Raw genomic sequence first — 14,631 nt, forward strand, 5'->3', positions numbered from 1 at the left:
CTTCCTGTACTTACCCCCATCCCAGTTTCAGTCCTTCATACCACCATCAGAGTCAGGTTTATCATAAAAAAGGAGCCAGCCTGTTAACTACGGAACCTTTGCCCATAATTTGGAGATGTCTGTCTGGGAGGTGTCTCTTATTCTCATGAGCTTTATAGCATCTTGTGATATTCAATTCACCATCTTGGTACTTGGACCCTCCTTCATATCCAGCATCAAAAATGAGACAAATACTGAAAATTGCATAGATTTTGTCAATGGTGTGGCAAGTCTTTGAGCTGTTTATTACCTCTATTTTTATTGTTCTTTGTTTTGTGGTTGGTTGCTTTGTTTTAAACACATATGGTGTTTGAGAAGTGGAGTGATTGTTAGGTTGATGGTGAATAGCTGGAGACAGGGGTTGAGAAGCAGGGGCACAGTTTGGTGCTAATGGAATTAAGGGGTCTGACAAGATTAGGTCATAGACTACAAAGACTTGGAAGCTGGATTGTGTCTGTTTTGCTCATCCCTATATACCCAGAGCCCACCATGGGGCCTGAGACATAGTAGCTCAGTAAACAGTTGAAGTAATTAATGAATGAATCAGTGTTTCTGTGTAAATTTGTTTTCTCCCTGTCTTCGTATCCTTCTTAGAATTGTTACGGATTTATATATGGAAGACCAATTTTTTGTGTTGGCCAAGCAAAACTCTGTAGAATAGGTAACAGATCAGAGAACCTTGTTGTGTTCTGAGTTCCTGGGAGGGATTTAGGTTCACGGGGATTTTGTTCTTGGAGGGCAGAGGTTGTCTTCAGGACTAAAAATGCTTGTAATCATTGTTTTACTCACGTTTGTGAAGCCAGTTTTCCTCCCTGAAAGAGAAGTTCCCGGAATACTGTATTAAGGATAGATGTCCCCTTGTTCTCTGTGTGACAGCTGGGAACTCGGTTCCTTGCCAAATTGATGCAGTTCCCTGAGACTCATTCAAATAGGTTTTGCTTCTACCACCTCCTGAAAAATGAGTTATATTTCCAAAATTGCCATAGAAAGAAAATGGTGTTTAAATACGCAGTCCTGATTGCTGATGAAATTCATATTTCATAGCACTTTCTTTTCTATAAGCTAAGGACCTATATATAGTGTGTGAGAAGCCAAAAGAAGAGTGATAACATCTATAAAGGGAGTATTTTGAATCTCGTTAATGTTACTTTTTTTGTTTTCCTGTCCCTTGTGAATTTGATTTTTATTACTGAATTTCATCCTCCTCCTCCTCTTTTCTATTTTTTGGTGAGGAAGATTGGCCCTGAACTAGCATCTGTTGCCTGTCTTCCTCTTTTTGCTTGAGGAGGATTGTTGCTGAGCTAACATCTGTGCCAGTCTTCCTCTATTTTATGTGATGCCACCATAGCATGGCTTAATGAGGGCTGCTAGGTCCTTGCCTGGGATCCTACTGTGCGAATCATGGGCCCCCAAAGTGGAGTGCGCGAACTTAACCACTACACCACGGGGCTTTCATGCTCTTCTTATACTTAATCGTTTGTAACATAGCAGATCCAAAGATGAAATTTTCCTTTTTGTGTGGCATCAAATAGCTTTTGGTACCAGTCTATCCTCAGAACTGAAATAGGAGAATAAAAGATTTAAAACATTTAAATCACAGTTTGATTATATTTTTCCTCTCAAGTCATTGTACTCCAACCTTTTATCTTTGTCTTGTCATGTATAGCATCTATAATTCATAAACTCTTTATTTAAAAACATTTTTTTCCCTACCTTAGTGAAGGAAAAAAATGTACTTTCCTCCCTATATCCATTTCTCAAATTTTGGATTACCATGATTCTACTTCCTGTTCTTCTCTGTTTAAAAACTAATGTTTACTCTTCCCTCTTTTTAGATATAGTGCTAACATAACTTTTTAAGATAAGAAAGAAAAGTTTTCTAATTTTTCTTTTACCTGGTATTGAAAGTTTGTTCTTTTTATTGCATTTCAGTTTCATATCCTAGTCATGTTCACTTCATATTGTAAAAGTTTTGGATAGCCCTCATCCATCTGAGACTTGTGGCAGAAATCTTAAAAGGAGAAATTATCCCATTTGCAGGCACATGTGAATTCTGATAGCCAGTTTAAATCTGAAATTTAAATTATCTTTCATTGACTATAATGAATTCATACTAGAATTCAGTAGTACTGGAACATTGTCAGGGTGGGTTTTTTTTTGCTATGATTAAAATGGCTAGATAAAAAGCCCCAGAATAGATTGTTTACTTGTGTAGAAAGGGTTATTCTGATGTGAACATACTGAGGTTATTCTTTGGAACTTTGAAGTGCCATTTTCAGATGCTCTAATGTGTTGGGAGAAAGCCAGTTACTGAATAATTACAACAGAAATTTGTGTGACTGTTAAATGTGGTTAATTATCTGTTTTTCCAGCACAGGAGCCTGGCAAAAATTAATTAAATATACACAAAATGCTACTGAAAAAAAAGTGGTATCAGGATGAAAAAAAACATACAGTAGCAGACTATTAATAAAAGGAAATTCAACATTTGTCTAAAACATATTAAGATAAAAACACTGTGTATGAATCTACACACTTAAATTAACTTTCTTATGAGGAGAGAGGGGTGTAGAAGTGTCCTGTAGTTGAGGGAGTGAGGATGTTGGCTCCACAGACTCATTTTTAGTTTCAGGTCCATCAACTTCTTGGTTGTGTGACAGCAGGCTAGTTACTTATTCACTTTGATCTTCAATTTTTTTCATCTAGAAATGGGAATGATAATACCACAAAAGTTTTGTAACATAGATTTAAAAATATATGTAAAATGCCTAGCACGCTGCTGATACTTAACAGTTCAGAGCTGTTACTCTTAGTAAGACAGTAACAACAACAACAACAACAATAATAATGTGCTAATGGACAAATACCTTTTTATTAAAGTACAATTTTATTGCTCTCTGTACTTACTTGATGTTTTCTATAGCTGTAGTTAAAATTACTTTAAGCAGCACAACACTTGAAAGTCACTCTGATCTTTGTAGAATAACATAAAATACTGCTAGTCTAACTTTACTTTCCAAAACATGAAAATTTTTTTTTGTAGAAAAAAGAACTAAATTGTGTGTGTATGCTAGGAGAAAGTTAAAAATACATGCACCCACAGACTAAAGCTAGTGCTCAAAGTAAGCATGATTAATGATCAATTATTTTAAGTTTTTTCTTCAATATTATTGTGCTACTTTCATTTATTTTGTAGTCTGCTAATGCTTGCAGAAAATCAGTAATTGGTGTCCTTTTCTATGAAAATTTGGGCGCAAATGTTTAGAAACTGCCACCATTAACTTCTTTGCCTCCTACAAATCGAGGAAACATTGAGATTATTTTACTTTAGCGGCAGAACAGCTCTCGGAAGTTCGTTAGAGAATAAATTCAGGGATAGTGTGAAAATACAATTGCATTAATTGGCTGCTCGTTAAAATAATACTCGATGTTATTTTCTTCTGTTATTAAAGTCATATCTGTTAAAGTCTCCAAACTCTGACGTTTGAATTTTTAACATTAGACTTTGCACACGAAGACCCAGATTTGAGATCAGTCTCTGTTGTTTACTAAGCTCTTTGACAATGAACAAGTCAAAACTTTTAAGTTTTATTTCTTCATCTTTCCTTTTCCTGTGACCTTGGTCCTAGAACTTCTGAGTGAGTATTCCTTAGTATAAATTGCACATTAAGTTTTACCTGCTCTTTTAGATGTAAGTTTTATTTTGAAGTCAAAATACTACTTATTTTCTCCAAAACTGGGGTAGAGAAAGAATAATAATCACACAGAAGAATAATTTAACATTATGCATTATTGAGGGGGTGTGACATATTCTTCACAGTTTCCATTTGAGTTTGAATTTTTGTTAGTTTCAATTTTCCTTCTTAGCTTTCTTACTGTACAATCTGAAGCTATAGAAACTGAATCTACAGGCTCTGTGACTGCGCTCCTCTTTGCATTAATTAGTATTTAACCCCCTTTGAAGCTTTTAAAATTTAAGGTCTTGCTTTATCAAAAAGAAGTCTATAAACCCACATAAGTCTGATAGTAGCAATTGCCTATTCTTCTCAATGGTGTAAGCAACAGAGCACCCTCAGGTCTGTCTTCAGAGACTATATTAGAATTGATTCTTAAATCTGGAGAAAGCCATGTATATATAAAGCATAATGGTAACGACAAGAGTGTCCGGACTTAAAAAACCTAATTCTCACGTTAATGGATGTTTACTGCAATAGAGAATAATGGTTGCAGTTTCATATTACTTCATGAAAAGAAAATTATTTGCTGTTTATTCTCTTTACATTGACCTAGTAGTTGATTAAAATTTTTTAAAAATGTAAATTGTTGGTTATGGACTTTGGATTGAGAATAGCCTTTTTATTGTTTTAACATTTCATTTTTGAAGAAGAGATTTTTTATTTAAAATGAAATTCTTTTCAATTTTAACTGGGTCATTTTGTTGTTTTGAATTTAGATATTTTCTTAAAAATGTTAGTGTTGCATTTACTATTTTATAATAATTAGAAAACTAATGGGGAAATTAAAAAGTGATTTAGTAAGATAACATGCTTTATAAGAATGATCTTCTATTGCTTTTTGTTTGAGAAACTATTACCACTTTTCTAAGAATCCCAAAGATGGGGATTTCGTATCCTTTATAAATTCTGCTTTTAGACAGAGGAAAGGGGAAATTTCCTTTCTTTTCGTTTTAATAGTCACATTGTGTACTAGTCATGTCCGACATTGTGCTAAGCATTTATGTATGTTATTTTATATAATTCTTTTACCAATTTTATGAAATGTGTGCTCTTATTATCTCCATGTTCAGATAAGAAAATGAGAGTTAGAGAATATAGGTTATCCCAAACTGCACAGCTAGTAAGTCAAACTGGGATTTGATTCCAGATCTGTTTGACACGTACGTGATGATTATGAATACTCATGCCAACCCCATAATGGGTACTCAGTAAATATTTATTGAAAAATGAATACCACTTACCAGTTGCTTTAAAAAAAACTGTTATGAGTGTGTAGTCTGATTTACATCTAGTAGACAGTTTACATGTTGCTAATTTTCCCCCTCTTCTTGTAGGAGAAAAGGCTGAAAGAAAGGGAAGCCAGAAGAGAAGCCAACAAGAGACAAGCAAAGGTAAGAGTTTATATCTTAATGGGAGAATGTAACACTGAATGGAATTTAAATACTTTTCTTTTCCATGTGCATCTTATGTTTATTTAGACATCATGACATTTGAATTGGATTAGTCCATGTATGCCTTTCATTTACTTTCTCATATTCATTTATTTCCACTGCGATACAAGATGAAAAAATGCATAAGATAATTTGTTTACTGGCCTTTGCCTTACTGCTCCCGCCTCCTTTTTTCCATTATATTTTGTGCCTCTTGTAGGAGACGTTGACTCTGTAGGCCAGGCCTGATAGGATTTTAAACTATATCATTTTTAGACTAGGTAGACAGCCTCTAAATTTGATAATAGATAATTCCGAAAGCATTGATTGCTTCAGTTCAACTCCCAGAGTCTAGGGGAAAGCAGTCTGTATCTCCCACCTCTACTATATTCTGTAAACAAAAATTTCCAGCAAGTATGTATGTACCATTTCCCTCAAATATATATGTACAATAGTAAACACCATCCATGTGCAGCTGTAATTTTTGTCCTGTTTGTTTGACACTGAGAAAGTTCAGCTTCTGCATTCTGAGGACATTTAGTGGAAATGATTTCCTAGAACCAGGGCCCAGTAACATATGTCATTTATCATGCTGTATCTCATCGTGCTATGCCTGACTGACTAGCCATGCTTTCTTCTTTGGCAGTTAGCAAAGATCCGACTCCCTTGAGTAAGCCCGTAATGTTCTTTGTCATTTTTTTCTGTGCTAGCCATAGCACTTAGAGAGCAAGTCAGAGATGATAACTCATGCTGTAGTTCTGAAGTGGGAAGCAATTACTCTACAGTGTAAGATGAAAAGACTGCTTATATTCAGTATTAAATATCACTCTGTCTTCAAAGGTGCCCGAAAATGAGAGCTACAGTGGTATAGCATGACTGCTAAATCTGTTGGTGGATTCTGCATATGCTTTAAAAATGCAGATGTGAACTGTCATGGCATAGAAAGTAGATCTTAGGGGCTGTTGTGGGAAAAATTTAAGAAGAAAAATCTTAAATCTAATGAAAGCATTTGATATTTATGAATATTCCATGTTCAGCATAAAAATAAACCTATTTTATTTCACTGAGAAGCTCTCATTTCTCCATGTAAAATTGTAAAATGAAAGATGCAAACTGGAGCCGAAAGAAAGCCCTGTTACTGTATTTCCTGTGTGTGTATTTGTGTATATTTGTTGATACCGTGTGGTTCATTTTTCAGAGTGGTTTAAGCCATTCGAAATTATTCTTACCCTTGAGCATGCCTCTTGTGCTCCTTCTTTTATTTCCCTATAAATTGGTGTATGTATTTGGTTTTCATACTTTGCCAGCTGGAAATAAACAGAAAGCTGTAAAGGCTGTAAGAGTTAGGTTTTTCCATTGAAGCAAGTCTCTGAAGTGAACGCCTCAAACCAAGCCCATCACTCCACCCCCCACCCCCTCCCACATTTGTCATGTCTGTTTGTTTCCTGATATCTAAGAAAAGAGGAATACTTTCTTGTCAAGCAGACAAGTTTCATTTCCATATAACCACTTAGGATTGTACTGGGAACAAATAGAAGGGGCTGTGCAGCTCATGGGGCCTTGCCGCTCAGCCGGGAGCTTTCAATAGACAGGCTGTGTTTTGGTATTGCTCTGAATAGCTGAGCTGCCTCCTTTTCAGAACCTTGTCTGACTGCTCAGAGATGGCAGCCCTCTTGTAAGAGTGATGTTAGCAGAGGAATGAGTGGATGGGTTGTAGCCAGGACTCAAACATTCCTCAAGATACCAGGAACTGGCAGCAGTGACAGATTCAGGCTGACTGATGAAGCCTAAGGAGTTAGCTTGGACCACTGTTTTTGCACCTAGCTTCTTTTCAAATGAAAGTGACAGGGGATGCAGGCTCTTAGGGCTGTTCAGATGCCCCCTGGAAACAGACCCAGAAGATATTATTTGGAGGGACTCAGTAAAGGGCTGATGACCCAAAGTTCTGTGATGTCTAACAAGAAATATGTGATGTGAATTATTAGGTTTCCTTGTTGTCTCTGTCTGTGTCCTTTAAATGATGACTATGGCTTAGTTTTAGGGTAAACTTTATCCTCTCTTTAATATTGTTTACACATAATCACTGTGTGACTTCAGGTAGTTGCCTACTGAGGCCCTTTGGTCAGCTTCAATCTAGAGCATCCTTCAATCCCTGAACTCCCTGAACCTGTAAGATATGCAAAAGATACCTTAGTGGTGAAAGACAGTGGCATTTGCAGGCTTACTTTACCAGGAAGTGTAGTCTTAAGCCATTTATAGTTATTTTAAGAAATCAGTGCATAGAAACTAAAAGTGTGAGAAGGGGAGACTCGCAGAGCTATATTTCTACTTTTTTTTGTGCTTCATTCAGCAAGCATGTTGTATGAGGAGGAATGTAGAGGACACAATAGTTCTTTAAAAATTGGAAAAAAGTGTTTGAATAAAAGTTGCTAGAATTATCTTTGTTTCCCAGAAAAGAAAAGGCGTAATGATGATGTGAGTTTTCAATTTTATAAATGATGGTAGTGGTTCTCTCTTCTCTGACATACTCAAAGTGTTCTTAAGAAAAATTACTGTAAAATCGGAGTATGGTAAAATAAAGTTAGAAAGGAATCTGACAGAACTTTTGTTAAAAGATAGATCTAAGATCTGCCTAGAATATGTTATGTGCAGTGTCAGGAGTAGGAGGTAAACATGAAGTTGAAACTCGTAAGAAGGTTTTCCGGGTACCCAATATTTAGTGATATGGGGAGATAGAGGTCTTTAGGGTATCAAAAGTTTATTTAGCAGAGAAATACTTGAATTGCATAGTGGACTTTTACTTTAGCTAACAGGATATTGTATGTTCGTATAACTCAGAAGTTTTAAATTGAGATCTGAAAAAATAGTTGTAGCATTGATCAATAGACCAAATTGCTTTTTGGGTTCAGGGAGGTTAAGTAATCCTGGAAATATAACTTCAGCTCATTACCAGCTACATTTCATCATGTTATTTTGATGGTCACAAGTGCTTATACCAACCTCTGGTGGCTGGAAGGATTTTTGCAGAAATGTAAAGAAAGGAATGAACAGCAGTAGTGAAACTTGAGGAAACAGATCCCCAGAAATATCTCAGTGCTATACTGCTTTCAAAAAGAAAGTGGAATTTATTAAACAAAAGTGTGAGATTGATAGAACTGAACACTGAGTATGAAGGAGCAGAGAGTAGGGAACAGCTCAGAGCTACTTCAACAATGGATAGTTAAGTGTTACTTTGAATATATTACAGATGATGCTTATGGTTCTTATTTTTTAGATGTGGGGAAAATTATATTAAAATAACTAAAATGATGTCATGTTTTGAGGTTGAAATTTTATAATTGTAAATTTTAACTTGATTTTCTCTTTCTGGTTGTTATTGTTTTTAATTTGTTTTTAATTTCAGTGACCCTGGGACACTTTATTTATTTACCGAACAAATAGTAGTCTTAGGAAATAATTTTTGGATACCTAAGATAGTCTCAATTAGTTCTTTCAGGATAGGAGATCCAAAGAAATAGAAGTTGTACCATTTTAGAACATGAATAGACCAGAAAGATTGTCTGGTGGTTTCCTAATCTACTGATCTATAATGTCTTTTTCTCTGGCCACGAGTAGTTTCATAAAGCAAAGCTAAACTTATTCATTTTGGATATTCTTTCTGGGTTTTTTTTGATGCTGGAATGTCCTTTCATTTATGAAATAATGATGATTTTTAAAATCATGATTAGTGGACACCGTAAAAACCCTATGTGAGTCCTTCAAAATCTTTTTTGAACTTCTGGTCTGTGTTATTTAAGTGTGGCATCCACTGATTGACTCCAGTAGTTTTAAATGGTGCATTGAGTGGCCTAGGAGTTCTGTGGAGGTACCTCGGGCCTCTCCAGAAGGGAGGGTTATTTGGTCAGGACTCTAGGCTCTTGTTTTGTCTTCAATCAGAGCAGCCCCACATTTTTTTTCTATGTATACTGACTTTCCAGGCAAGCTTTTGAAGTAATGATTCTACTTAAATACATATATACATACTTAATATTTTTAAATTACTAAATAAATTAAGGTTAAAAACAAGTAAATGACTTACCCATCGTCACTGGCTTCTTGGTGGTGGAACTGGTATGTATACTCAGGCCCCTTGAATCCTCATTCCTGTTGTTGTTATTGCCCCATGCTGTTTGTGCATGTTACTTTTTACTTCTTTTCTTTTCTATTTTTGTTCCTTGAAAACACAAACCCTATCTATGGTACAAGGGCTAACAACCATTCATAAAAATTACTATGACAAATAGATTAAGTAAGGAGAGAACTCCGAACTGAGATCTAGAAAGCAGGCTGTGTCTTTCTTTACATTGCTAGGTGACTCCTGACATGTTATTTCCCTTTCTGGACCCCTTCTGACCATGTGTAAAATGAAGGAGATATACAGCATAGTCACTTTTATTCATGTTTCCATTTTTGTGGTCCCATATAATGCTGATCTGAGCTGAGGTATATAACAAAAAGTATGAATTATATTCAACATAATTCCTAGCACAGGTCCTCAGCCATTCTAAACGTTTGTGGATAACTACTGTTCTCATATTTTACTATAGGCTTATCTACTGAAGAATTCTCTCTCCTTATAGAACTACAAATAGACATTGATAAATGTTGGTAATGGTCGTTCCCAACTTTTCTAGGTCTTAAGCCTTTGCATTTGTTCCTTGTTGGCAGTGCTTTATTGAATGACAGCAAATTAATATTTTTCATTTTGGGGGAAATGCTCCCTTGTTCCATGTGTTTCATATAACCCAACTCTTCCTTCCCTTTTCCTTTTTTGGCATTTCATGATTTCAAATTTTACTGGTCTCTCTCTTTATTCTGAACATAGTTAGGATTTCAAAGGCTCTGGAGGATCAGTTTATTTTAAACCAAACTGCTTTTGATAAAGTTAAAAACAAGATAATGGAAACATAAGTTTGTTTATAGTCTCAATTCCCAGGGAAAGTAAAGGTATTCCCTGAAAGTAAATTGCTCACCCATTTGGAGGCTCTGAACTCTTCCAGACCACCATTTGCTGCACTGATACAATCACTTATTTAATCGTGCCCTGAATGAGTCATTCAGTTTCCCTAAGCAAACTGCTCAAATAATGCCTTATTTTAGTGCTATAATAAGACCTATTATGCTCTCCTTCTACTTTTTAAATGAACAACACTGAGTCTTTTACAGAGGACGTGCTTTTTTTTCCTTTAACATCTATCTAAGTGAGCATTGAAAACCCAAGTAGGTTTAGTTTTTATTGTGGTTATAGTGTTGGTTTGCTTGGAGATTAATGTAGTGATTTTTTTCTTTCTTTCTGTGGTGATAATGAAGGGAATTACTAAATTTGAACTTTTAACCATCTTGGATTATTTAAGAGGTGCCTTTAGTGTTTCCTTGTCAGAGAATTGTCCTCTAGTCATGAAAATTTAAAATTCTCTATGGGAAAAGGAGCAGCGCTGGTCATAGCATCCTCGTAGTGAATACATGCTGTTCTTTTAAAACTCAGCTCATGGGTTCTCCCTTTTATGAAGATTTTTCTTCCCCTCTCAGATGTAATAGACTCCTGCTTTTATAAGTCTTGCTGCAGTCTCCTGCATAAAGCATCTGATAATTTATAGTACTTACTTGGATATGTGTCTGTCTTTCCCGCTCAGCTCTATGTCCTGTTCTTCTTTGTATTCCTGTCATGGTGCTTACTTCGTAATAAGCACTTAATATTGCAATGAATGAATGGATGAATGAATAAATGAATGGCTTAAAGGGATCCAGAGCACAGACTTAAAAATTCTTCTGAAATGTTTTTTATTGTGGTAAAATAAACATAACATAAAATTTACTATTTTAACCATCCTTAAATGTACCATTTGGCAACATTAATTACGTTTACATTGCTGTACAACCATCACTAATTGTCCATTTCCAGAACACTCATCATCCTGGACTAGAACTCTGTGCCTTTTTTTTTTTTTTTTTTTTTTTTGCTGAAGAAGATTAGCCCTGAGCTAATGTGTGTGTCAGTCTTCCTGCATTTTACATGTGGTTGCTGCCACAGCATGGCTGACGAATGGTGTAGGTCCACGCCTGGGATCCAAACCTGTGAACCTGGGGTGCCAAAGTGGAGTGTGCTGAACTTAACCGCTGTGCCAGTCCCCCCACAGTATGAGCTTTTAAAGAGAAAACTTATATTTGAAATCATTCTTTAGCAAATGAGTAAGTAGCAAGGCCCTTGATGAATAGATGATTCTTCCAAGGTCTTAAAATTAAATAACAGGAAACTGGGCATGAACCCAAGTCTCCAGGTGCTTATGTATGTGCTTTTTCATTCTATCTTAAAGCCTCCTTATAACAACGTAGAGTTCTGAATGTGGTTTAGAGTTTTGATAGATTTATTTTATTTAAGGTGTCACATATAAAAATGTGACAAAGAAGTTATTAATACTATTCTGTCACAATCTCAACACTTACAAAAGCCTGTAACCCAGGTAGTGTTGAAAGTTCCAGTAGCATCAATGTTAAACTTACCAAAAGATTTTGTAAAGAGTATCCTCTCTCCCCCCCCCCCCCCCCCCGTATAAATAGGAATTATAATAGCAACATTAGTTTGGGGTATAACTTACATGGCCACTATAAAGCATAATAGTAATTAGTAGCTGCTATCATGATTGACTGCTTATTGTGTTACAAATACTGTGATTAAAGACTTTACATGAATTATTGCTTTAATCCTCACAAGCAGTGCTGTGAGGTAACTGGTATTATTTCTCTCCATTTTGTAGATGAGGAAATTGAGGTCTAGGAACTTTATGTGGCTTTCCCAAGATCACATAGGTAGGATATGGCAAAGCACAGACTCGAATCTACTTTATAGGACTCTAAAGCCTTGACATATAAGCATTAGGCCATACTGTCAGCCCATTTTCAAGGTAGTCAAGAGTATTCACATTTGAGAGTCTTAAAAGCTGAAACAAAAATTGTACGTAAACACTTTCTCCTCCTGAAATTGTTCTCCTTATCCACAGTTAGTTCCTTTTTATAATGAGTACATTAAGAAACAGAACAGTTAGTTGCATAACCATTGGCAGTTACAGAGTATTGTTAATTTCTTATTAGTTTCCCTTTTTTTCATTAGTTTTTTATTGGGGTAACATTGGTTTATACTATTATATAAATTTCAGGTGTACATCATTATTTTTCAATTTCTGTGTAGACTACATTGTGTTTACCGCTCAAAGTCTAATTGCCATCTTATTCGTTTCTATAGAACCTCACTATAATCCCAGTAGTCAAGTTTTTTCTTATAAATGAAATATTATGAAACAATTTATCATTATTTCCTGGCCTATGGAGATCAGTTAAACGTGCTGTCTTCTCCTATACTTCTTTACTTTCACACAAGCTTTCCCTCTGCCTAGGAGGTTCTCTCCTTCATTGCTTCTTCCTCCTAGCACTGTTTCCTTTTTGAAGCTTTTTCTGCCTCCTTCAGGTAGATTCGGGCATTTCTTCCTTTCTGCTCCACTATACTTTTTGTACATTATTCTGCCATGATACGTAGTGATTGTCTCTCTCAATACTAGACTGTTGCCGCAACTGAATTATTTCATAGCTGGCACAAAGTAAATGCTTGTAAATGTTCATCGAATGCATCAGTGAATGCAAGTATATTCATTCTTAGCATTAACATGTAAATGTTAACTTTATGTGAATTAACGGCCTCCTTGAAACCCAGCAGCTGGGCCCATAGAATGCAGTGGAGTTGCATCATATGCATTTAAATTTCTGCCAGACTGCGAATGTACCAACACACCCAGTGCTCTTCAAGTTGCTGCACCTCTCTTCCCTCATCTTGTTTTTTCACCACAATTTGAAACAAATCCATTAACTTATATTAAGGTTGTAGATCCTTAATAATAAAACAGAACGTAGTAAACTCTGTTTAAGGATCCTTTTAGAGTACTTGACCCATATCCTATTTGCTAAGAATTTACTAAATTACCTTAAAGGTTGAGTTGTCTTAGTATATGCATGTTGGTTTTCCTTTTCTTCACTCCTTTTGTCTAACTTAGAGGTCCTCAAGCTTTAGTGTAGTTGAATATACAAAACTATGTGTGTCATACTTTATGAGTGATAGAAGGGACATTCTAAGGTAGTTTGATCATGCTGATTTTCACCTTGCCTGCTTATTTTGGAACCTAACCCCCATAAAAGTCATGACTTCATTCTGTCATCCAGTACCTTGCTTGTAAATATTTGTTAATTGACCAAAAGAGTGGATCCTACTAAAACTACTTTGTTAGCGATGTCATGGTGAATATTGTACTTGATGCCATTGAACATGGGTTACCTGAATAATTGCAACCTTATTAAAATAGGATTAGACCGTGAGAGAGCTAGCACTCAGATCCAGGTCTATCTCCACCCTCTGACTTGTGACCATTAAGGGCTGTGCAGTGGGTATTAAGGTTAAGGGTGATCTTAAACCTGTTCTGTACAAGCCATTAACCCTGAGAAAAAGGAATTTTTCAGCAAACAAGTCAGACTTGTTGCTTTTGAACTTTAATGCAATACCAGATTAATTTGAGACAGAATTTTTGAGACAGAATTTTGACTGTTGCAGGAGGTATTTCTAATACTTCTTAAGGTATGTTGTTTCTTTTATAAAACTTGCAAAATAAAATGCTCTAACCATATAGAATTGGGGCGAAATAGTCTCAAAGCACATTTGAATAAGGTGCCAAAAAAGCTCAGATATGCCCTTGCTCTCGTGCTCTTTCTCAGTCATATGACAGTGACATTATCCCTTTGTATATGTAATAGATAACTGTATTATTAAGTGGTTAGATGCACTCTGCTCAGTCAGGTAGTCATTTAGGGTCATTCCAATACATTAGGACTTCGAGTTCAGATTAGACCAAAACAGAATAAACCAATTCCTGTGATTCCCTTTATACTCAGTCATGGTTTATTCTGCTTATTTCAAGTTAGAGATAATTTGACATTTATATGCTTGAGTTGATAGTTTATAGACAGATCTTCTCTAACAGAACAAATTAACTTTATTGGAATCATTGCAGGTGATTAGTAAGTGTATGGTTGAGTGTGTGTGTTCCAGTGGTTAATATGTACTCTACTTTGTAGAAACTTTGTACGTGTGCATGTGTGTGTGACCATCATGATTTTGGAGACTGATACTTAGAATCACTGACCCATGTATTTATATGTATCACCATTCATTAATGGTCTGCATGATAAGATAACTTGGTTTGGCTGTTAGTAGAGCAGTTGCTGACTGTTGAGAGATTATACTATTGTAATTTCTGACCCAGTTTACAAAAATCACAAATATACTGGGGAAAAAATGCAAATAGGTTCTTTTCTCTTAAGATTTTTGCTTTACAACTGCACATCCT

At 35.6% G+C, this 14,631-nt stretch overlaps 1 protein-coding gene across 1 annotated transcript in view; it reads left to right on the forward strand.

The window, feature by feature from the left end:
- Positions 1-14,631, forward strand: part of DDX10 (DEAD-box helicase 10) — a 278,439-nt gene that overhangs the window by 163,611 nt on the left and 100,197 nt on the right. The window contains exon 16 of the mRNA XM_046638144.1: positions 5,111-5,167. Coding sequence (XP_046494100.1) covers positions 5,111-5,167 — 57 coding nt within the window. The remainder of the gene's footprint in view (positions 1-5,110; positions 5,168-14,631) is intronic.

Source organism: Equus quagga, chromosome 14 (genome assembly GCF_021613505.1).
Source record: "Equus quagga isolate Etosha38 chromosome 14, UCLA_HA_Equagga_1.0, whole genome shotgun sequence".
Lineage (NCBI taxonomy): Eukaryota > Metazoa > Chordata > Mammalia > Perissodactyla > Equidae > Equus > Equus quagga.